Here is a 22,957-nt window from a genome sequence, read left to right on the forward strand (position 1 = left end):
CTAAGGTTGTCCAGAACCATATAATATAGGAACTTGCAAAACAAGAACAGAAGAATACACCTCTTCATCAACTAAAACATCCAAAAGCCATCCAAGCTTTCTGGCAATTCCAAGTCTTACATCTTCTTCAAGATCACGAGAACTTTTCAGAATATTAAGGAACAAGGCAACCCGACTGAGCAACAATATCCGTGCACCAGGCATAGCTTCACAGCTTATAGTAAAGATTGTATCCATTGAAGCTGTCCAGTAACTAGTGCTAGGGTCTCCAACACTAGAATTTGAATTGTGTTCATCAATGAACAACCAATCCAGAATTTGGAACTTCAGCTCCTGTTTCACTTGAGCTGAGTTTAATAAAGCATTAAGTAAATGAAAATATGTTGGCTCCAATAGTTCTGCTAATACTTCACTTGCAGTTTTGAGATGTTTTTCTATACTTAGAGAAATTCCTAAGGTTGAGATCATCAGAACACAGAGTATTATCTCCCTATATACCAAATATGCTTGGCATGGATATTGGGAGGATATTCTAACAGCATTAATCAGGTAAAATTTTACTGGAAGGAATGTCCTTTTAGCTTCTGCTGCAGTAATGGTTTCTGTCCGTGAAGACCATGCCTCAGCTGCACATCTCAGAGATTCATTGGCTAGTGAAATTAGAGTTAGAATAATATCTGGTACATTCACTTTTACCGCTAAAGCACCCTTTCCAAGTTGAAGCAATGTAACCACACCTTTCCATGACAAATTCAGTATCGTTACTAGATTCCCACCATCATTAGCTGCAAGGATGCCTAATTCACACATTTTTTCAATTATACATTTTATTATGTTAATCACATGTTTTGTACTATTGGCCTCTTCACAGTCTATATCGCTTCTCTCGGTTCTTGAATCACATAACTCCCAGTTTACAGCTTGGGAATACACCCTGCATAGTCTCACCACAGCATCGAGGACCACTTGCACCACCTTCAGTACTTCTGAACCAAATGAATGAGTTCTCTGTTAATGACAATAATGTAGCAATTTAGTGGGAAATACCAATTGCTTTCTTCATCAGCAATGAACAGCACAGGCTCAACATTTTCACCCATTGATCTATGTGTCTCCATTTAACTTCATATAATTGCAACATTTCATGCCCAAAGATATTAAGAAACCTCCACCACCTTTGGGCTCTAAGATATCATCAAACACAGTGAACAATAAAAATGGTAAACATCAAATGCATTATACAAGATATTCTTTCGAAAGGGTGCTGGTCAACCAAGAGAAAAAGAAGAAGAATATAAATGGACTAAATTTCCATTCAATAAATAAGTCCATAAGATATTCTTTCAAAAGGGTTCCAATCAGAAAAAAGACTAATTTAAAAGGGTTCTGGTCAACCAAAAAAAAAAAAAAAAGAAGAATATAAATGAATTGAATTTCCATTCAATAAATAAGTTCATAAGACATTCTTTTGAAAGGGTTCCAGTCGGCAAACAAACATACATACATACTCATTGCTGCAGAAATCAGTCTTAACGGGACATAATTAAAACTAATTCAATTTTTTCTATGGGAAAGAAAAAGAAAGAAAAACAAATGAACCCTAAAAGAGGGTGCAACCCATGTACATGGCATGTATACAAGGATCCAAAAGATCACTTCTTCTTAGGTGATTTACCTCATATAAGAAAAATATAATTTAGCAAATGAAATGAGAGAAAAAGAGTTGTAGAAATATTAGTGATGGAGATTAAGATATTAAATTACACCTTCATACAAGGAGTATATATATAGGAAGTGATGATATTTTATTTTGTTATTTATTATTTATTTGAGGATTATTTATTATTTATTTTAGTAATAAAGTTTTCTTTAGAGTTAGGACTATTAAAATTAGTTTTTTTATTAAAGTGGGATTGTCTATCTATATAAGCCTACTGATTTTAAACATTGGAGACTTTTAATCAATAATATTTGTTGAACTACCAATTTTTCTAAAAGCTTAAGCTTGCACCCTCCCCCACGTGTGGCCCCATACCCGCACGTGGAGAGCAAACATAAACAAAGCACTGCAAATTAGGAGAGAATACCAAAGAATTAAGGAAACAAACATGAGAATTGCGGAGAGGCGGCTCAAACACGAGACCTCCCACCAAATCAAGCTCTAATACCATGTTGAATTACCAATTTTCCTAAAAGTTCAAGCTTGCAAGATTTGGGTTCAATATGCATATCATGCTCCTTAATAATATTCATAATTATTCTGAATTTTATCTTCTTCTATTTATCTCCTTTATATTGTTTTCTCTCTCCTATCTTACATCAATTGGTATTGGAGCAAGGTTGATTTTGGATGTGTTTTATGATGAGTATACTTACCACTATACTACAACAATTTGACATTCTTTCCATTAAACTAAAGGCATTAAACTATATTTGAGGTCAATTAGGAACACATTTGGCAATGTGAAATTTTCACCGGTAAACAGCAAGTACTAAACTACAGCCAAAGTCGATTTATACGCTTTGTGTTGTTGGAATCCTCATGTCAATCTAAAGGCTCAATTCCTCTAGTAAGTCTCAAAGGTAATTTTTCTACTCCTTGGAGATTTGGTTTTTAATTTAGTTCTTTGGTTTAACAAGTAACAGGCTAGGATTCTTACCCTTATTTTCTCAATTGTTTTTTCCAATTACCCTACCAAACAAAAAAAAATGTTAAGCCTTTTATTTACCCTAAGTTATTTCGTATATTGTGTCATTACATATTTCTTTATTTAAGTTTGTATTCCTATTGTGTGTGATCAAGTCTAGAAGTAATTTGGTATTAATTGAAGTAATTCATGTTTTATCTTAGCATTGCCTTTTTTCTCATAATTTAACTTTGTTCCCATTTTTCTTTACTTTTGTTTCCACTTAACATGAAGGTCACTAAATTAAAGCAATCACATCTAGCCCCTCAAGTGGGTGAACAAAACCTCATAACTATTGTCACAATCTCACAAGTCAACCTAAAAGAAATGATAGATATTTAAATAGGTAAAAGAAATGAATTTTTTTATATATTTAAATAAATAAGCAAATATGTATTAAAAAAGACGCCAAAATAGCAACCTAAGGTATACAAGATCAATACATCAACCACCAAAAAGGCTCAAACAAGAGAAAGATCTACCAAACAAAAGGGCCTACAAACTTCAATAGGAGCCCAACTATTCAAAGAAACTAACTAAAGTCAGAGGACAATCATCTATAAACAACTTAGTCTCTAACCAAAGAAAGCAAACAAAAGAGTTTTTTAGCCGTTGGATTGAAAGCACATCATCATTGAAAGCACATCATCATTGAAAGCAATTATATTTCTTGCCTTCTAAACCATCCAAAAGATGCATAAGAGGGCCTACACTCCAAATCTTCTTGCGCTTTTTGCCCACAAACAAACCATATCAATCCAAAAGTATCTCTCTAACCAACCAGGGAAGCAACAAGACATCATAAAAAGAGCAAAGAGCAACTCCCATAAAACCCTAATTTTTTTCACAATGAATAAGGAGGTGATCCATGGATTCTTCATGCAGCTGGCAAAGATAACATCTATTTGCTAAAGACCATCCTCTTCTTTGAACTTGATCCAAGGTTAAAGCTTTTCCTCATGTTACCTCCACACAAAAAAGTTAACTTTAGGTTGCATCCACAAATTCCAAATGTCTCTCATTAGAAAAAGAAACGCCACTACCTGACTTTAAGGCATTGTAAAGAGCCTTAACTATAAACTTTCTTCTCATGCAAACACACCAAAATCTCACCACACAATCCACCTCCCAATTATAGAAAGGTTTAGAGAAGTAAGGATTCCACCCCCACCCTACTTTTTCAATTGAGGGATTCCAAACATCCTCCACCCACCCCTCCTTGGAGTCAACTAAAGCAAATAGAGAAGGGAATGAAACACTCAAAGAATTGTCCCACACCACTTATCCTTCCAAAATTTCACCCTCCCTCCGTTACCCACCAAGAAAGAGATCGTATCGTATTACTCACAAAGCTTATTGTTTCCATAACCCAACACCATACCCCCCCCCCCCCCCCCCCCCCCCCCCCTCCTTCCTCACTTCCTAAGAAAACCACCCCCCTCTTTCATCCCCATACTTCCCACTAATAACTTGATTCCAAAGAGCCCCTCATGCACAAAACGCAAACTCCACTTGCAAAGGAGAGTCTTATTGAGAGTTGAGAGACTGTTAACGCTCAATCCCCTTTTCCTCTTGTCTAAGCAAACAATCACCCATCTTACTAAATGTTGTTGTCGCTCAAGCGTTCCACCTCCCCATAGAAAGTTCCCCCCATAGTTTTAAAAGGCTCAAGGCGCACCAAGGCGCAAAGTAGTCCTGGAGCCTGAGGCGCAAGGCGCATCTAAGGCGCGGGCTTTAGTGAAGTGAGGCGCACCCTAATTTACATATATATTTTTATATAATATAATCAAATTTAACAATCATTTATTTGTCCTAAACACATAAATCATCAAATATCATCCAAAACTTCAATTTAATAAACAAAAAACATAAAAATAAAGAACTCCAAGCATAAAAACAAATCCAAATCCATATTGCTAATTGCCTAATACATATCCAAATCCAAAGTTTCCAAACCTAAAGGTCCAAAACATGAAATTTGTCCACAATTCAAAAACATCATTAACAAACACTTAAATCACAAATTTGTCCACAACAAGCAATCATCACTCCTCCTCTAAATCAACAAAATCATCATCATCATCATTTCCATCACCACATTTGTAGCCTTCCCCATCTTCTTCATCTGCTGAATCAACCATGTCTCCATCTTCATCTCATCTATTAGTGAATAAGAAGGCAAAGTTCTAGAACTTGAAGCTATCCCCCTTGTTGGTGGTATTATGCTTGAGCTTGCTCTAGCTCTAGCTCTAGTATCAACCTAGCCTCCTCAGCTCCAGCAGCTCTAGCAACATCACCCCATGTCAAATTGTCATCATCAAATACAAAATCATCTTGTGCACCTCCATGAGAATCCTCATCTTCCATTCTCCCTATCAACCATTCATTGCTATCATCTATATCTTTCAAGGAAATTGGGTCAATGGTGCTACGTTCATTGTATCTTCTCTTCAAGGCTCGATTATACTTGATGTACACCAAATCATTCAAGCGTTGATGATCTAACCTATTTCTCCTCTTGCTATGAATCTGCAAAAATTCATAAGCTCATAAATATATTTTAAAGTTTTAACTTTTAAGTTACATTCAAGACTCTATTAGACTATTACTTGTAATTATTTTGGATTTGGTCACTCACATTTTCAAAGATGCTCCAATTCCGTTCACAACCTGATGCACTGCATGTTAAGTTGAGGACTTTCATTGCAAACTTTTGCAAATTTGGAGCTGAAGCTCCATATGCAGCCCACCATTCAGCTGTAGTATAGATATTAACAATTTAGTGAAACAATTCACCTATTTTAGCAAAAATACAATCTAATCATTTAAATAAACAAAACTAAATAACTAACCTGGTACTCTAGTCTTTCTTGTCCTAACAGCTAACTCATTCCCGAATAGTCCTTGGGCATTTGTGAACAAACTCACTTCAGCCACAACTTTTTCTTGCTTAGCAGGGTCTCTTGTTAGCCTTAAGATGCATTTATACAAATCACTCATAATCTCGGCATCATGCTCTATTTCTGGCTTATCATAGAAGAATTCCGGGTTCAAAAAGTACCCTGCTGCATGCAAAGGCCGATGAAGCTGAATCTCCCACCTCTTATCAATGATGTTGAAGATTTCTTTGTACTTCTCTTCATTTCCATTAAAACTTCTCACAATTGTATCCTTAGCTCTATTCATGGCCTCATAGATGTATCCCATAGGAGCTTTTTTTCACCATCAACCAAACGAAGCACACGAACTAGGGGACCCGAAACCTTTAAGCAAACACAATAGTGTTCCAAAATGAAGGCATTAGAACTATGTTGGCTATAGTTTTCCCCTTCTGCTCTTTTGCCCATTTACTATCTGACCAATCTGAGCTTGTAAACATCTTCCTCAAATTGTTTTTTTGTTCATGCAATCGCGATAATGTGATAAAAGCAGTTGCAAACCGAGTCTTAGCAGGCCTAAGCAATTCCCTTTGTCCAGTAAACCGCCTCATCATGTTGAGTAGCCCTGAGCGATTATAAATATACCCATTTAGTGATATAGCTCTCTCCAATGTCCTCTTGATGTTTGGTAGCTTTCCAATATCTTCCAACATCAAGTCAAGGCAATGTGCAGCACATGGTGTCCAATACAAATGTGGGCGCTTTAATTCTAACAACCTCCCTATATGAAATTGTAGATAATAAATTTACATAAGTTCTCAAGATAAATAATTCAAATTTTAAAAGTAAATAAAAATTCAAGAAATAGTATTTATTACCTACCATCACATAACTTGAGTGATTATCTGTTATAACTTGAATAACATTCTCCTCACCAACTTGCTCTACCCATTTGTCAAGTAACTCAAACATCTTTTCTCCCGTCTTAATCATTGAAGAAGCATCAATGGATTGCATGAACATGGTTCCCTTTGAACAATTAACCAAAAAGTTCACCAAAGTTCTCTCTTTCCTATCGGTCCATCCATCCGACATAATTGAACATCCATTTTTCCCCCATTCCACCATATGATCTTTCATCAAATCTTTTGTGAGAGCCAATTCTTTCTTAAGGTTAGTAACTCTTACCTCATGAAAAGTTGGTCCCTTCATACCCACACCATATTGGCCAATAGCCTCAATCATTGGTTGGAAACTCGGATATGTGACTGCATTAAATGGAATAGCAGCCTCATACATCCACCTTGTGATAAGCATGCAAGCTCTTTCTCTTGCTTCCTTTTTGTAGGCATCATTGATGGTAGTTTGATTCATCTTTCCACTCTTTCGATTTTGAACAACCATCTCTGCATTAGGAGTGAAAAAATGATCCATAGGACCTTTTTGTCTTGGTTTTTTTGAAGAAAACGTCCCACCACCACTTCCTCCTCGTTACTACCTCCACTAGAAATGTTGGTGACATTCGTTCTACTATTAATCTCCTCACCAATATCTTCATCTTCCAAACCAAACAAATCTTCATTAACATATTCGCTCCCCATATTCATTTGCTCTTTTTGATTTTTCTTGGAACTCATATACTCTTCCATTTCTTCTCTAACATGTTCCGGACATTTTCTACACTTTTTAGCATTTCTATATCCACCAACAAGATGTTGTTTGTGTCTATATATGCCTCCTTTGGTTACTTTATCACAAAAAATGCATATGATGGTGTTCAAATCTTTTCATTAACCAAACGACCATATTTCCACCCCGGATCTCTTCTTCCACTTGCACTAGAGTCCACTTGAGTTTCACTCTCATTATCCATCTTGCAAACAAATTATCTATACTCCACAATAAAATAATTATAATTAAATTAAGAAAAAAAAATGCATATCACATTAACAACAAATATGCATGAGAGTGCTTTTTATTTATTTATTTTTATTTTGTAAAATTTTATGTCAAAAACTCAAAATATAATATTTATATTTAAAAAAAAAAATTACCAATGAGAGTTATGAGATAAGAATGGAAAAAAAATGCAGAAAAGTGAAGAAAAAAGAAAAATACCGAGGTCCGGAAGGTATGTGACTATTTCCCCTTTATTTTTCTCCTATTTTCCCCCTATTTTCTTCTTCTTTTTCTTCTTCTTCTTCACTTCTCCAGCACGGAAGAGGCTAGGGCAATGAATGGAGTGGTCTCGGGTTGAGAGAGACCAGAAAAGGGGGCTGGATGGAAGGAACAGGCCAAAACGACGTCGTTTTGGCCTGTTTTTTTTTTTTCTAAAGAACAGGGTCCAAAACGACGTCGTTTTGGTCCCTGTGCACTTAAGTGGCCAGGGTCCAAAACGACGTCGTTTTGGTCACTGTGCACTTAAGTGACCAGGCTCCAAAACGACGTCGTTTTGGTCCCTGTGCACTTAAGTGAACAGGGTCCAAAACGGCGTCGTTTTGGGCCCAGAAAATTAAAAAAAAAATTAGGGCTCCCCCCCCGTCTCTGCAACTCGACTGGAAGAGGAAGAAGAAGAAGAAGAAGAGGAAGAAGAAGAAGAAGGAGGAGGAGAAGGAGAAGGAGGATCGCGTACCTGGTCTGGCCGTCGGAGGCGACTCGGGCGACCGCCTCGCGCCTTGCTGGAGGCGAGCGCCTTGCGCGCTTAAGCGGCGCCTTCGTGAAGGGGTGTCGCCTCCCTTCAGGCGAGGCGCCGGAGGGTGGCGTCGCGCCGCCCCGAGCCTAGGCGCGCCTTAGGCGCGCCTTTCAGAACTATGGTTCCCCCATACCTGCTCTAGCCTAAAAAATATTGCGATCCAATGCGTCATAAACCTAGGTCATTTTTTGAAAGATCTTGGAAAGTGGCCTAAGAGGGAAACAATAGATGAGTCTATAATGGGACAAAACTCTAGCAACAATCCTACAAGTCAATCTAAAAGAAATGAAGGATATTTTAATATGTAAAAGAAAGGAAAAATATGGTGATCAAACTTGTTGTGGACCTAGGTCATTTGTTGAAAGATCCTAGAAAGTGGTATGAGAAGTAAACAACAGATAAGTCTATAATGGGACAAAACTCTAGTCAATCCCCATGTCTAGGAAAGCCACTCATATACAACTATCCACTCAATGGTAAAGCCCTAAATGAGGATGATAATATTTATGAGGATGAAGCTTTTGGTGCTGCAATGTCTATCAATGGAGATTGACAATGAAGGTCCTACAAAACCCTTTAGGCATTGGGGGCCACAAGAAGATAACATAATCGACAACGTTGACCCTCACCATTACAACCGATCTCGATTAATCGATGACTAGATACATTTCTAGTTTAGCTTACACTTCTAAAGTTACTCCTCTATCATATGAATTTAAGGGTGTTATGCCTCAGGACTTACCTGACGAATTGCCACCCATTAGAGACATTCAACATTTTATAAACTTAGCCCCAAGATAACAATTACTTAATCTTCCTCAATATAGGATGAACCCTACAAACAAAGCTGAATTAAATCAAAAAATAGGTCTCATAGCTAAGGGTTTTATTCACCATAACCTTAGTCCTTGTGTTGTTCCCATTTTACTCACACTAAAAAAAAATGGATCTTAGAGAATGTGTGTGGATGGTAGAGTTATCAACAAAATCAAAATTAAGTATGAGCTTCCTATTCCAAAATTGGATGATGAGTTGGATGAGTTAATAGATTACAGAAAGTCTCAATAAAAGAGTAACATAGTAGGTACCATCAAATGAGAATTAGATCTAGAGATGAATAGAAGATAGCCTTTATAAGGCTTAATTTGTCATTGACGGGGGGTAATAAGATGAATGTGGTGTTTGACTCTACCATTGCTAGGTTCAATCTTAAGCCTAAGCCCCTCCCTTGTCCATTTATACTAGCTTGGTGGATAAAACTTCTTTACTTGTCAAGGAGAAGTATCTAGTTCCACTTAGGTTAGGACCTTATTTGGAAGATATTTACTATGATGTCTTTCCCATGGGTGTCCCTCATATCTTGTTAGGACATCCTTCGCCATGCAATTATGATGTGACGAATTTTAGATAAGACGATACCTATACATTTAGGCATAGAGGTAGGGCAATTGTCTTAAAACCTACTAAGCCAACATCTAACAAGTGCAAGCCTGTCAATAAGCCTACTCATAAGGATCCACTTAATCAAAGAATTCAAATTTTGTCTCTTAGGCATTTTGAGCAAGCAAGATTTAACATTGGATTGGTATATACCCTTGTAGCTGAAGTAGATTTTTTCAATAATATTATTCACTTACAGGTGAGTTTCTCTTATCATTTCCTCGTGGGGCTCCATATGTTAATGTGTATATCGTTCCCTGGGTAAACATTCAATTCATAGTGTTAGGATGCGCTTCACTATGGCATCTTAAAAGAACAGCATTAGCATCATTCATGGTCTATGTATGGTGATTTTTGAAATGGATGGTGTTGAACTATTAATTTTCCTAAAAGGTTGAAGTGAAAACCCGGGGGTGGATATCATTGTAAGGAGTAAAGTAGAGGATGAGAATGGTTGAGAGGAAGTCGGTGAAGGTCTTGATTGAGAGGAAGACCTTCTTGATTAGGTTGGAAGGTGAGCAAGGAGGTGAATGGTGTTCGATGACAGAGATAAGTAGAGGCTCTGTTTTTGCATTAAGTTTTGAAAATGAGGCAGTTGGGTGGTTGGTTGAATGCTTGATGAAAGCCTTAGCATTGAAGAATCATATGGGTTTCAACAAAAAATTCAGGGGAAAATGCAGGGCTCATCTGTTGGAAGTGGGCTTCAACAACCATGGAAGGTTCATAAGGATCTCGGAGTTCGCTACCAACAGAAAACCTCCAGTTCTGATCATTCCTGAGGGTGACAAGGGCAGAGGTTGGGAGAGTATCAAAAAAGCGTTAGCTACAATGTTGGTGGTCCCATATCCGAGTGCAGCAGAGAAAGGAAGGAATATAAGAGGGGAAAGTTGGCCTCACAACAAAGTGGGTTCGATGTACAGATCCTATGCCAAGACAGTTAGTGACGAAGGGCCAAGAGGAGGAGGTCTAGTTCCAGTGGGTAGGTGGGCGCGAGCTGTGGTATGTGAAAGCAAGTTTGACAGGGAGAATTGGGCTGGGGTTGGAAGATTGGTGGCGAGAAGCTTAGGGAAGAATGGCGTGGTAACGATCGTACCCATTTCAGCTGGAAAGGGTGTATTTTTCGTTGAAACAACCGAGGAAGCCATATTTCTCCATGATTTGAGGAAGTTAAAGGCTGGGGAAAGGAACTTCATTCAGTTGCGAAGATGGTCGCCGAAGGAAAATGCGGAATTAGACGGGAAATTTAGAGAATGATGGATCGAATTAAGGGGGTTGCCATTTCACCTATGGTCGGAGGTTCACCTGAAGAAGATTGTGGAGCAATGGGGGTCTGTAAATGAAATCAATTGGCGTACGCTGAAGTTATTTGATCTCAGCAGGGCGAGGTTAAAGATCGTAATGAAGGATAGGGCAATACTTCCAGCTATGTTGGAGGTGACTGATGGAGATTGGGTGTTTACAGTCGTCGTCGTTGTGGTCGGAGACGAAGAAAGACGGAGAGATAGCGGAAACAGTGAGTCGACTCGGGTGGTTGTCGCTTCTCACACGGGGACAGGTGGAGGAAGACGAGGGGAGTGCGGCAGATCAACGGCGGAGGGAAAGTACCGTGTCGGGGAAGATAACAAACATTGGAAGGAGGGAGAAAGGGGTAAGGGCTGCCAACTCCCGTCGCAGTCTCGTCTGAAGTCAATAGATGGGATGGACGGGATTGGTGAAGAAGGAGGAGATTGGGCCGGAGAAGATGAGGCCATCGCTGATGTGGGCTGTCAGGCCCGTGAGAGGAAGGCCCAGTCGCTGGCAAATCCAAGTGCAGTTACAATGGGCTGCAAGCTTAAAGGCCCATCGGGCTTGGGCCTAAGCCCAGAAGAGGCTACCCCAGTTGAGACAGTGGCGCCGTTACGTAAGGAAGAAGAAGACTCTTCTTCTGCAATTGAAAAGGGAAAATCAGCTCCTGGACTCCTTGAGTTTCAGTCGAGCAGGCCAGCGGAGAAGAAGGTGTTGTACAGTTCAAGGAAGCTGTGGTCAACCTTCTTTCCCCCAAGCTCAGAGCATCGACAAGGTATCCGATGCAGCAGCGAGCCCATTTTGCGTGGAAAATTCAAGGTGGACAGCGAAGAAGACCCAAAGACAGACGATTTAGGCGCCGAATCTCAGGCGAACAGAAGATCAAATGCAAGCCCTCTCTTTTCTCCATGTTTTCCAAGGTTTCGCAAGGAGAAATTAGGGGAAAGGGATGCGTCGCCGAGAAAGGAAGCAGATCTGAACATTTTTTCATCCGACGAAGATATGGAAGGTTTTTTGGGCCGAGTGGGGTCTGATTCTCGTGGCTCAGCAGTCATGGTTAAGCCATCTTCGCCAGAAACCAGAGGTAAAGGGCTTAGCTTGAGGGAGAATTGTGATTCGAGGGTTGCGGAAATTCTGGAGGTAACGCCTTCACTTTTTAATTCCACCCATCCATATATACCCCCTTCTAGTGGCTCCACAAAATCCCTCTTGAATCCTTCCGTCCACATTCTGAGTCCCCCTACCCCCTTGCATCCCGATTCAGCTTCTCATTCTCTGGACTTATGGAAAACCGAGTAAACTCTGAATTTTTTTTCAAAAAAATCAACGATGATGGTCAAACTTCTGTTGATATCCCTAATTTAGAGATGGAAATGGAGGTGATCCAGCCTGCTTGTCCTTACCAGATGCCTGAGGGTGTCAATTCTCTCTCAGTTAATTTAAGATCACCTGTCAAGGAGTCCAGCAAGGATACAGGTAACTTGGGAGGTATTGCGGGCTCTCCTTCGGGTGAGTTCCAAATAGAAGGACTGTCCCCTAGGAAAATGGCAAAAGTACGTGAGGTTTTAAAGACTCTGGATATCAAAGTATATTCCAGGAGGAAGAGCAGAAGCTCCACAGGATTGTGAGACTAATTGGTTTTGGTTCGGAGATTAGGGTCAGAGAGTTTCACATGAAGATAATCAGTTGGAATACCAGGGGTTTGGGTTCAAAGAAAAAGAGAAGGGTGGTTAAGGATTTTTTGAGATCAGAAAAGTCGGATGTAGTGATGATTCAGGAAACAAAAAAGGAGGAGTGTGATAGAAGACTCGTGGGTGGTGTTTGGACAGTCAAAAATAAGGATTGGGCAGCACTTCCGGCATGTGGGGCTTCGGGTGGGATTTTGATCATATGGGACCCCAAAAAATTGTGCAGGGAGGAGGTAGTGTTAGGTTCTTTTTCGGTCTCAATCAAGTTCGCATTGGACGGTTGCGAATCTGTATGGCTATCTGCAGTTTATGGTCCAAACAACTCAGCTCTTAGGAAGGATTTTTGGATGGAGCTTTCAGACATTGATGGGCTTGCTTATCCGCGTTGGTGTGTGGGCGGGGACTTTAATGTCATAAGGAGAAGTTCAGAAAAATTGGGCGGTTCTAGATTAACCCCAAGCATGAAGGATTTTGATGATTTCATAAGAGATTGTGAATTGATAGATTTACCTTTAAGGAGTGCATCATTTACATGGTCAAACATGCAAGAAAATCTAGTTTGCAAGAGATTAGATCGTTTCCTGTACTCAAATGAGTGGGAACAAGTATTTCCTCAAAGCATTCAAGGAGTACTGCCAAGATGGACATCGGATCATTGGCCGATTGTCTTGGAAACTAATCCGTTCAAGTGGGGTCCAACGCCATTCAGGTTTGAGAATATGTGGTTGCAACATCCTAGTTTTAAGGAGAGTTTTGGAATATGGTGGAGGGAGTTTCAAGGAAATGGGTGGGAAGGGCACAAGTTCATGAGGAAATTACAGTTTATTAAAGCCAAATTGAAAGAGTGGAATAAGGCTTCTTTTGGAGAGCTAAGTAAAAGGAAAAAGATATCTTATCTGATTTAGTTAACTTTGATTCGTTGGAGCAAGAAGGGGGCCTATCCCATGAACTTTTAGCCCAAAGAGTTGTAAGAAAAGGGGAACTAGAGGAGTTGATTTTGAGGGAAGAAATACATTGGAGACAAAAAGCTAGGGTGAAATGGGTAAAAGAAGGGGATTGCAACTCAAAATTTTTTCATAAGGTGGCCAATGGCAGGAGAAATAGGAAATTTATTAAGTTGGAGAATGAAAATGGCCTAATGATGAATGATTCAGAGAACATAAAAGAGGAGATTTTAAGGTATTTTGAAAAGCTCTATGCGAGTCCTCCTGGAGAGCCTTGGAGAGTGGAAGGCTTAGATTGGTCCCCTATATCTGGAGAGAGTGCGCTTAGGTTGGAATCCCCCTTTACTGAAGAAGAGATTTTTAAGGCTATTTTCAGATGGACAGGGATAAGGCTCCAGGGCCGGATGGATTTACCATTGCAGTGTTTCAAGATTGTTGGGAAGTGATAAAGGAGGATCTAGTGAAAGTGTTTGCAGAATTTCATAGGAGCGGAATTATTAATCAAAGTACCAATGCTTCCTTTATAGTTCTGATACCTAAAAAAAGCATGTCAAGGAGAATCTCAGACTTTAGACCTATTAGCTTGATCACTAGTCTATACAAGATAATAGCCAAGGTGTTAGCAGGGCGCATAAGAGGGGTACTTCACGAGACCATCCATTCTACTCAAGGAGCCTTTGTTCAAGGGAGACAAATTTTGGATGCAGTTCTCATAGCCAATGAGATAGTGGATGAGAAAAGAAGATCAGGGGAGGAAGGAGTTGTATTCAAAATTGACTTTGAAAAGGCCTATGATCATGTAAGTTGGGATTTTTTGGATCATGTGTTGGAGATGAAAGGGTTTGGTCTTAGATGGAGGAAATGGATGAGAGGTTGCTTGTCCTCGGTTTCTTTTGCAGTCTTGGTGAATGGTAATGCGAAAGGGTGGGTAAAGGCATCTAGAGGTTTAAGACAAGGAGACCCTTTATCACCATTCTTGTTCACCATAGTGGCAGATGTATTGAGTAGGATGTTATTGAAAGCTGAGGAGAGAAACGTCTTGAAGGGTTTCAGGGTGGGTAGGAACAGAACAAGGGTTTCCCACTTACAATTTGCAGATGATACCATTTTCTTTTCCAGCTCTTGGGAGGAGGATATGATGACCCTTAAGAATGTCCTGCTAGTGTTTGGGCATATTTCCGGTTTGAAAGTTAATCTTGACAAAAGCAATATCTATGGTATTAATCTTGAGCAGAATCACCTTTCTAGGTTGGCCGAGATGCTTAATTGCAAGGCTTCCGGGTGGCCTATACTTTACTTGGGTCTCCCTCTGGGAGGGAATCCTAAGGCGTGTGGCTTTTGGGATCCTGTGATTGAGAGGATATCAAGGAGATTAGATGGGTGGCAGAAGGCATATTTATCTTTTGGAGGCAGAATAACCCTCATTCAATCTTGTCTCACCCATATGCCATGTTACTTTCTTTCCTTGTTTAAGATTCCCGCCTCTGTGGCAGCAAAAATTGAGAGAATGCAAAGAGATTTTTTATGGTTAGGCGTAGGGGAAGGCAAAAGAGACCATTTGGTTAATTGGGACGTAGTGTGTAAGCCGAAATCGAGAGGGGGATTGGGTTTTGGAAAGATATCTATAAGGAATGTCGCTCTGTGGCATCAAGTTATTTTAAGCATTTATGGATCACACTCCAATGGCTGGGATGTTAACAACATAGTTAGATGGTCTCATCGTTGTCCTTGGAAGGCCATTGCACTAGTCTACCAAGAGTTTTCCAAGTTTACTCGGTTTGTGGTAGGTAATGGGGATAGAATTCGGTTTTGGGATGACTTGTGGTGGGGGGAACAACCTTTGGGAGTCCAATATCCAAGATTACTTAGCGTAGTCACGGATAAAAATGCTCTTATTTCATCAATTTTTGGATTTACCCGCCCATTCTCTTGGAACTTCAATTTTCGCCGAAATCTTTCTGATTCTGAGATAGATGATTTAGAGGGCCTTATGCGGTCTTTTGATCATCTTCACATATCACCTTCCGTTCCAGATAAGAGATCCTGGTCCTTATCTTCTTCAGGTCTCTTCACAGTCAAATCTTTCTTTCTGGCTTTATCCCAATATTCTGAGTCGCCTCCAGTTTTCCCTACCAAGATTGTCTGGAATGCTCAAGTCCCTTTTAAAGTCAAGTCCTTTGTCTGGTTGGTGGCTCACAAGAAGGTTAATACTAATGACTTGCTACAATTGAGAAGACCCTACAAAGCACTTAGCCCTGACATATGTAAGTTGTGTATGAAGAATGGAGAAACAGTAGATCACCTTTTCCTTCATTGCTCTTTGACGAAGGGGTTGTGGCACAGATTATTCCAATCAACAAAGATGGATTGGGTTTCCCCAAGGAGCATCTCTGACATGTTATCTAGTAATTTTAATGGTTTTGGATCTTCCAAGAGAGGAATTGTCTTATGGCAAAACGCGTGCATCGCGTTAATGTGGGTGGTGTGGCGGGATAGAAATGCAAGGATTTTTTAGGACAAAGCAAGGAATGCCGAGTATCTTTGGGATTCTATTTGTTTTCTTACTTCTTTTTGGGCTTTTTGTTCTAAGGTTTTTAAGGGGATTCCTCTTAACATATTACAACTTGATTGGTTAGCGGCGTGTAACTAGAGTGTCTTCTTTTCCCTTTTCATACTTTCTTATATTTGTTTTCTTGTAGTCTTGTTTTTCTTTGTTGGGAGGATTCCTCATCCTTCTATTTGTACCTTCTTTTTATCAATATATTCCTTTGTCGTTTCCTATCAAAAAAAAAAAAAAATATACCCTTGTAGCTAAGGAAGGTTTTCACCTTTCATTTGAATATATTTTAGCTTACCTTTCTGAAGTTACTCCTTTGCCAAATTAATTTAAGGGTGTTACGCCTCAAGACTTACTTGATAAATTGCCACCCATTAGAGACATTCAACTTGTTATAAAGTTAGTCGTAGGATCACAATTACCGAATCTTCCTCAATATAGGATGAACCCCACAAATAAAGCTGAATTGAATCGAAAAATAAGTCTATTAGCCAAGGGTTTTATTCACCATAACCTTAGTCCTTGTGTTGTTCCTCCTTTACTGACACTTCAAAAAAAAATGGATCCTATAGAATGTGTAGAGTAGAGTTATCAACAAAATCACAGTTAAGTATAAGTTTCCTATTCCTCAACTGGATGATAAATTAGATGAGTTAGTTGGTTCCTAAAAGTTTCGAAGATAAACTAACATAGTAGGTACCATCAAATTAGGATTAGATCTAGAGACGAGTAGAAGATAGTCTTTAAAACTCCAGATGAATTGTATGAGTGTTTAGTGACGTCTTTGGAATGTCTAATACTATGTATTACCAATGGAGTTTATCCTTTACTCTGACCATCAAGCCTTAGATACCTTAATTCCCAACGGAAGATGAGTGAAATCATGTTGCATAGATTAAATTCCTCTAAGACTACACTTTAGTTCTTAACATTGTTTTAGGCTAGAAAATAAGGCCACATAGGCCCTAAGTCACATTGTCACTACTCTCCACTTTATGAGTAATAAAGAGGTAGGGTTTAAGAAAATATGGGACGAGTATCCACCTTATCTAGATTTTGGTATTATTTTTACAAATTTCTTAGATATTCACAATAGACACCATGCCAAGTTTCTCCTTCAACATGGTTATCTTTTCAAGGAAATTAAATTGTGCATTCCTTGTACTTCACTAAAAGAGTTTTAGTTTAGGAATCACATGCTCAAGGTCTAGCAAGGCATTTTGGTAGGGGTAAAACTCTAGCTATAGTTGAAAATAGGTTTTATTGACCTTCATTGAAAAGGGATGTTGCTAGAATAATGTCTCAATGTCATACATGTCAACTAAACAAGGCTAAGAAATAAAACACAGGTTTGTACACTCCACTATTTGTTCCACATACACCTTGGTGCTTCACATGAACTTTTGTCTTAGGGTTGCCTAAAACTGCTAGATGTCATGATTCCATTTTACTAGTTGTGTATAAATTCTCTAAGATGGTCTATTTATCCAGTGTTCTAAGACTGGCAAAGCTGTTTTGAATAAAATTGAGAGGTTTTATGGTTACCTTCTACTATTGTGTCTGATAGGGATCTCATGTTTGTTAACTATTTTTGGATGACCATTGGAAATTGTTTGGAACCACTTTGAAGTATTCCTCTACTTCCCATCCTAAAATAGATGATCAGAAGAGTTAATTATAGTTAGGGTGACTCATTTAGATACCTAGTTGGTAAGAAACCTTGTAATTGGGATCTTGTTTTATCCATCGCTGAGTTTGCTTACAATTACTCAGTCAATCAGTCCACAAGAAAACATCCTTTTGAAGTTGTTAATGATCTTTTGCCTCACCAACCCATTGATTTTGTTCCCTGCTTATTAATTGTCGTCATTCTGATACTGCCAAAGCCTTTGCTGACCATATTTGTGAGTTATATGTTGGGATATGAAGGAAAATTGCTTTGAGTAATGCAAACTATAAACTTCTTGTTGATGCACATCGTAGGTATAAATAGTTCAAAGAAAATTATTACATTATGGTTTGCATTTGTTTTGAGAATTATCTTTAAAATTTCACAAAGAAACTTCACGCCTGCTCACTTGGCCCATTCCTAATCTTTCGAAGACTTGGAACTAATACACTTGTGCTTGATTTTTTATCACACATAGCTAAAAGTCCAATTTTCAATATATCGGATTTATTTCCTTGTCAAGGCACATTTGAACCTCGTTGATACTGTTTCCATGAAGCAATCCTTTAGTCTTACATCCCGTGCTTCCTCTACTTCATCAATGCCAACTAATGTGATTTGGATGTATTGGCAGAGCAGTATGTCACTTCCCCATCTATTGGTGATCAATGCTTCCTCGTTTGACGGAAAAACTGTCCTTCTATTGATGATACTTGGATAACTAATGAGAAGTTTCATTAACTTCTTCCTAACTTTTTAGAACAACATCTTCAATATAACTCACTGGAGTCAAGTTCTTTTTAACCATGGGGAAATGATGGAGATAAAGATATTAAATCATGCAATTATGTAAGGCGTAAATATAGGAAGTGATCATATTTTATTTTGTTATTTATAATTTGTTTTAGGGTTATTATTATATAGTGAATAGAGTTTCATTAGAATTAGGATTATTAAAATTAGCTTCCTACTAGAGTTAGAATCTTCTATCTACATATAAGCCAGTGGTGTTAAACATTGAAGACTTTTGATCAATAATATTCATAATTATTTGGAGTTCTCTCTTCTGATTCTAGTTTTATTATCTGTATTCTTTTCTCTACACACTACATCAATTAGTTCCTTAAAGTAGATGCTCCATGATTAACAAAAGAAAAATAATGAAAGTAATGGTACCTTAACCTCAGATATGGAATCTCTTGCTAGATTTAACTGTTCCAGAATGAATCTTTCAACAATAACTATCAATTCCTTGTCTTCAGAAACAGGATATCTTGCCAAAGCTGAGAAACTAGCGGCGGAGAAGCCTAAAGAAGTCCAAAAGCAACCTGCAACAGATATAATAAACATAAGTGATGGCTTTAAAGGACATGTGCACATTATGTGGTGCAGAAAAATTACATTGAGGCTAGATCTAGATAAAGTTTCAGGAACTAAACAAAATTGGTCCACATTTCTGTGCACCAACAAAATGACAAAAGAAATTCAAGGAATATTGTTGATGGAAACAGGATCTCCTCCAAAGCTGAAAAACTAGCAACAGAGAAGCTAAACAAGAATAAAAGCAAATGCAAAGCTATCTAAGACACATGGTACACTATAAGGCAAAGAAAATCAAATTGAAGTTAGGTTTGATAAATTTCAAGAATTAAAATAAAATAAAATAAAATAAATACAACGTGAACATTTCTATGCGCAAACAAAATCAAATAAAATAAAAATCAATGAATAACAGAAGTCCTATTGTGTTTCATTGAGAAAGGAAGAGATACATCAAGGCAAGTAAATCCAAACAAAATGAAGAAGAGTCGAAGGTAAACTTTCAATACACAAAGTATCCAAAAAAAACAGTCACTGCAAATGAATAATATTGGGGATCTGAGATTCTTTAATAAAATTTGACATCGGAATTCAGTTTTTTCCACTGATTTTGCACTTTAAATGACTTTCTTGCCTTGCCTTTTAGTACAAGATTAATAACCCCTCACTTGAAAACTTGGTTTGACAAACATTAATAGTAGATATTTTGGAATAACGATAAATATTACACAGTTTAAAGCTAAGCAACTAAACATAAGTAGTGAGAAAACTGACACAATTACATAAAGGATGAAAACATCTACAATATCTCCAATATTTCCCAAGAAGTATTTGTAATTTAAAGGAATCAATATTGAAAGAGGAGATATAGATATTTCACTGATATTTAACTATCCTCGTTCACAAATGTCATATAGAATTTTGAATATAGGATAAAGGGAAATTCCATAGTTTTAAAATGCGCAAGGCGCACCTAAGGCGCAAAAGTCTCCTATAGCTTAAGCGCAATGCGCAACACAATTCGAGCGCCTGAGTGAAGTGAAATGCGACCTAGGATACACATCAATTTTGTAAAATATGATTCAAAATCTAATCCGATCAATAAAAAATTTAAGATTCAAAACATTTAAAAGAAGCATTCAATAAAAAAGTAATGAAATTATATAAATTTCAGCATATAATTAAAAGTGTTTAAAAGGAAGAGTAAAGCTAACAAGGTGCGCCTTTTCAATGAGGTGCATATCTTGGCAACCAAGGCGCTATAACTAGGGAGTGGTGGCGCCTTGAGCTTAGGCGCGCTTAAACTATGGGAAATTCAAATAAGCTTCCATTCATGATAAGCTTTGGGAAGAAATCAAAAAAAGTATGTTTGGCCATAGAGACTATTTCATGGCATCGACGTTTGCACCTATTCTTTTGTTGTCCAAGGTTACTATACCATACTTATATTGCTTCCTTAAAAAAAAATGTTCTAAAACATGTATTATTAATTGTTTTATCATTTGTTAAAGTTTCATAAAAAAAATTTCATATATTTTAGTCATTTTTACTAACTTCTTTAAATTTTATGGAAATTTCCATTGATATTGATATTTCCATAAAATTGAACCATCAATATCTCCATCAACACTGATATTTTCCATCATTATACATAAGTACTAATGAAACTGACACAAGTTGGTACCACATATAGATTTGTCTTGTGATATAACATCATGAAACTTGTTTGATTGTGGTCATGCCCATTTATATCAATGTGTTAACAATTTTGAAATGTTGAAACCCATATTGTCAAACTACAAAGTACATAATATTACAGTTATTCAAAAAACTTGGACAAATACTCAAGCCAAATGTTCCAAAAAGGTCCAATTTTAATAACAAAAAATAACATGAAATATAGGTATGTACAAAAATGCCACGTTGCAGCTATATATTGCATGATTGACCATTCAGGAAGGGAGAAAAAGAAGAAGACAAAGACAAACAGATTTGACCCCCTTTACTTTCCATCAATAAAGATAATGTCCAATGAAAAGTAAAATTAATGACCAAATCCCCTAAGACTCCATAAGGATCGCGAAAATTTCAGTATGAAGGAAAGGAAATAATAAAGAAGAAAAGAAAAAATAAATAAGTTCAAGTTCAAACCATGGTTGTCCAATTGTATTCCTCTATTAAAGAGTGAATGGAGAATTTAAAAATATACAAGCTTTAAAATAATTTAGTCATATTCTGATTTCTTTTGTATAATCCATAGACAATGGATTATACAAATCATAGATTTTGAGTCTTTTCACAATCTATTTTGACTTCTTTTGTATAATCCATAGTCATATTTCCATTTCTTTTGATTCATGCATATCTAGGTATTAACAAGAAATGTTTAGTTTTGAATCTTTTCACATAAATCATAGATTTTGAGTTTTCATAAGTAGTGTCATTTGTAAAACAAAATCTTAAAAGATTATACTAATATGCATGAATCCACTTTCTCCAGAGCAGACAATGGGAAAGGCATATTTGGCTGCAGAATTAGCTTCTTGAATATAAGTTTAACATCTTCGTTTGAAGCAGAAAATAAACAATTTTGGCATTTCTCTTAGAAATACTAACCAAGGATCCTTAGCCCTTGCTCAAGGAAATCCATCATATTAGCATCTAAGTCAAACATAATCAAGAAGCAATCTAAATAAGCCGCTTCTTGTTTAAAAGAGGAAATCTTCTGTTGCAATAGAAGCAAAGTAGATACAAATTATTCAAATTCTTATAAGAGACTAAGAGTCCGTGTCATATCAAATATCAATTACCTGAAAAAAGAGAGTGCAATGTTCTTCCTCTTGGGACTCCTGGATTGATAAAAGTGTCATCTTCAGATGCTTTCCACACCACATGCTTGCCTAATACAAAATGCTCAAGATATTATACAATGCGCTTCCATTGTAAGTAAGAAACCAAACAGTACTGAATAAGGTGAATATTGCATAAATTAAAATATACCTTGGTCCCAAGGGTGAGAAATGAACCTAGACATCCTGATATGTCTGAGTCTATGTATTTTGCAGCCACATTCAAAATGGTTTTGTTTAACAAGCATTGGGTTACATCCAAACAAGTGAAGTCTTCCCAATAAGTCCACACTGTTGTTAAGGAAAGCACAGAGTAATATCACTTAAATAGCATGTAAGAGAAATTAAACATCAAGTCAAGGCCATTTGACAACCAAACATTATGGTGCATATTTACCAAATAACCTATAGGTCTATGTGTGTGATGAAAAACCATTGAATAACTATGCAATCAGGTCTTCAAGCACACAAGATTTTAACTAACAATTTGATCTGTAGAAAGCACTCAAAGGACAAAAAACACCAAGTTATAAGAGTGCCACTACAAAGGCCTTAGGAAGTTTTTCACTAAGAATGAAAATTTTCTCCCACTGATCCTAAATGAAAACGTGTTCTTAATATATGAAACCACTTAGAGGGGGTTAAGTAGGTAATCCAAACTAGTTCTGACATCTTTTAAATCTTTCCCTTTGTTCAACTATAATCATTATGCTCAAATCAATGTGATCAAAAAATAAATAAAAGAAAAGAACAATACATGGGGGCTACCGAAGGGACTTTCAAGCTTTGACTTAAAAGATTTTGAGAGTTTAAGATTTAGGGCAAAATAGTAGCAAAATAACCTTTTCCTGCACCTGCATATTAATGAAAATCTTCAGCTATTTATAGGCATTAAAACCTAGTTGGACAAGCTTACCAAGTCTTATAAGATTTTGGAAGTGAGATCAA

General features: G+C 37.5%; 4 protein-coding genes across 4 annotated transcripts; 1 reads left to right on the forward strand and 3 right to left on the reverse strand.

Moving 5' to 3' along the window:
* LOC117915160 lies at nucleotides 1–19,134 on the reverse strand. The gene is made up of 2 exons (XM_034830731.1): nucleotides 19,017–19,134; nucleotides 1–986 (listed from the first exon to the last, which is right to left on the reverse strand). Exon 2 carries the CDS (start codon nucleotides 808–810, stop codon nucleotides 1–3), a length of 810 nt encoding a protein of 269 aa, XP_034686622.1. The 5' UTR covers nucleotides 811–986; nucleotides 19,017–19,134.
* On the reverse strand, nucleotides 4,908–5,919 carry LOC117915161. Its single transcript, XM_034830732.1, has 3 exons — nucleotides 5,540–5,919; nucleotides 5,326–5,444; nucleotides 4,908–5,216 (listed from the first exon to the last, which is right to left on the reverse strand). Exons 1-3 carry the CDS (start codon nucleotides 5,892–5,894, stop codon nucleotides 4,908–4,910), a joined length of 783 nt encoding a protein of 260 aa, XP_034686623.1. The 5' UTR covers nucleotides 5,895–5,919.
* On the reverse strand, nucleotides 5,953–6,865 carry LOC117915162. Its single transcript, XM_034830733.1, has 2 exons — nucleotides 6,781–6,865; nucleotides 5,953–6,347 (listed from the first exon to the last, which is right to left on the reverse strand). Exons 1-2 carry the CDS (start codon nucleotides 6,863–6,865, stop codon nucleotides 5,953–5,955), a joined length of 480 nt encoding a protein of 159 aa, XP_034686624.1.
* LOC117915163 lies at nucleotides 10,149–10,952 on the forward strand. The gene has a single exon (XM_034830734.1). It carries the CDS (start codon nucleotides 10,149–10,151, stop codon nucleotides 10,950–10,952), a length of 804 nt encoding a protein of 267 aa, XP_034686625.1.
* Nucleotides 19,135–22,957: the final 3,823 nt, after the last annotated feature.

Source organism: Vitis riparia, chromosome 5 (genome assembly GCF_004353265.1).
Source record: "Vitis riparia cultivar Riparia Gloire de Montpellier isolate 1030 chromosome 5, EGFV_Vit.rip_1.0, whole genome shotgun sequence".
NCBI lineage: Eukaryota > Viridiplantae > Streptophyta > Magnoliopsida > Vitales > Vitaceae > Vitis > Vitis riparia.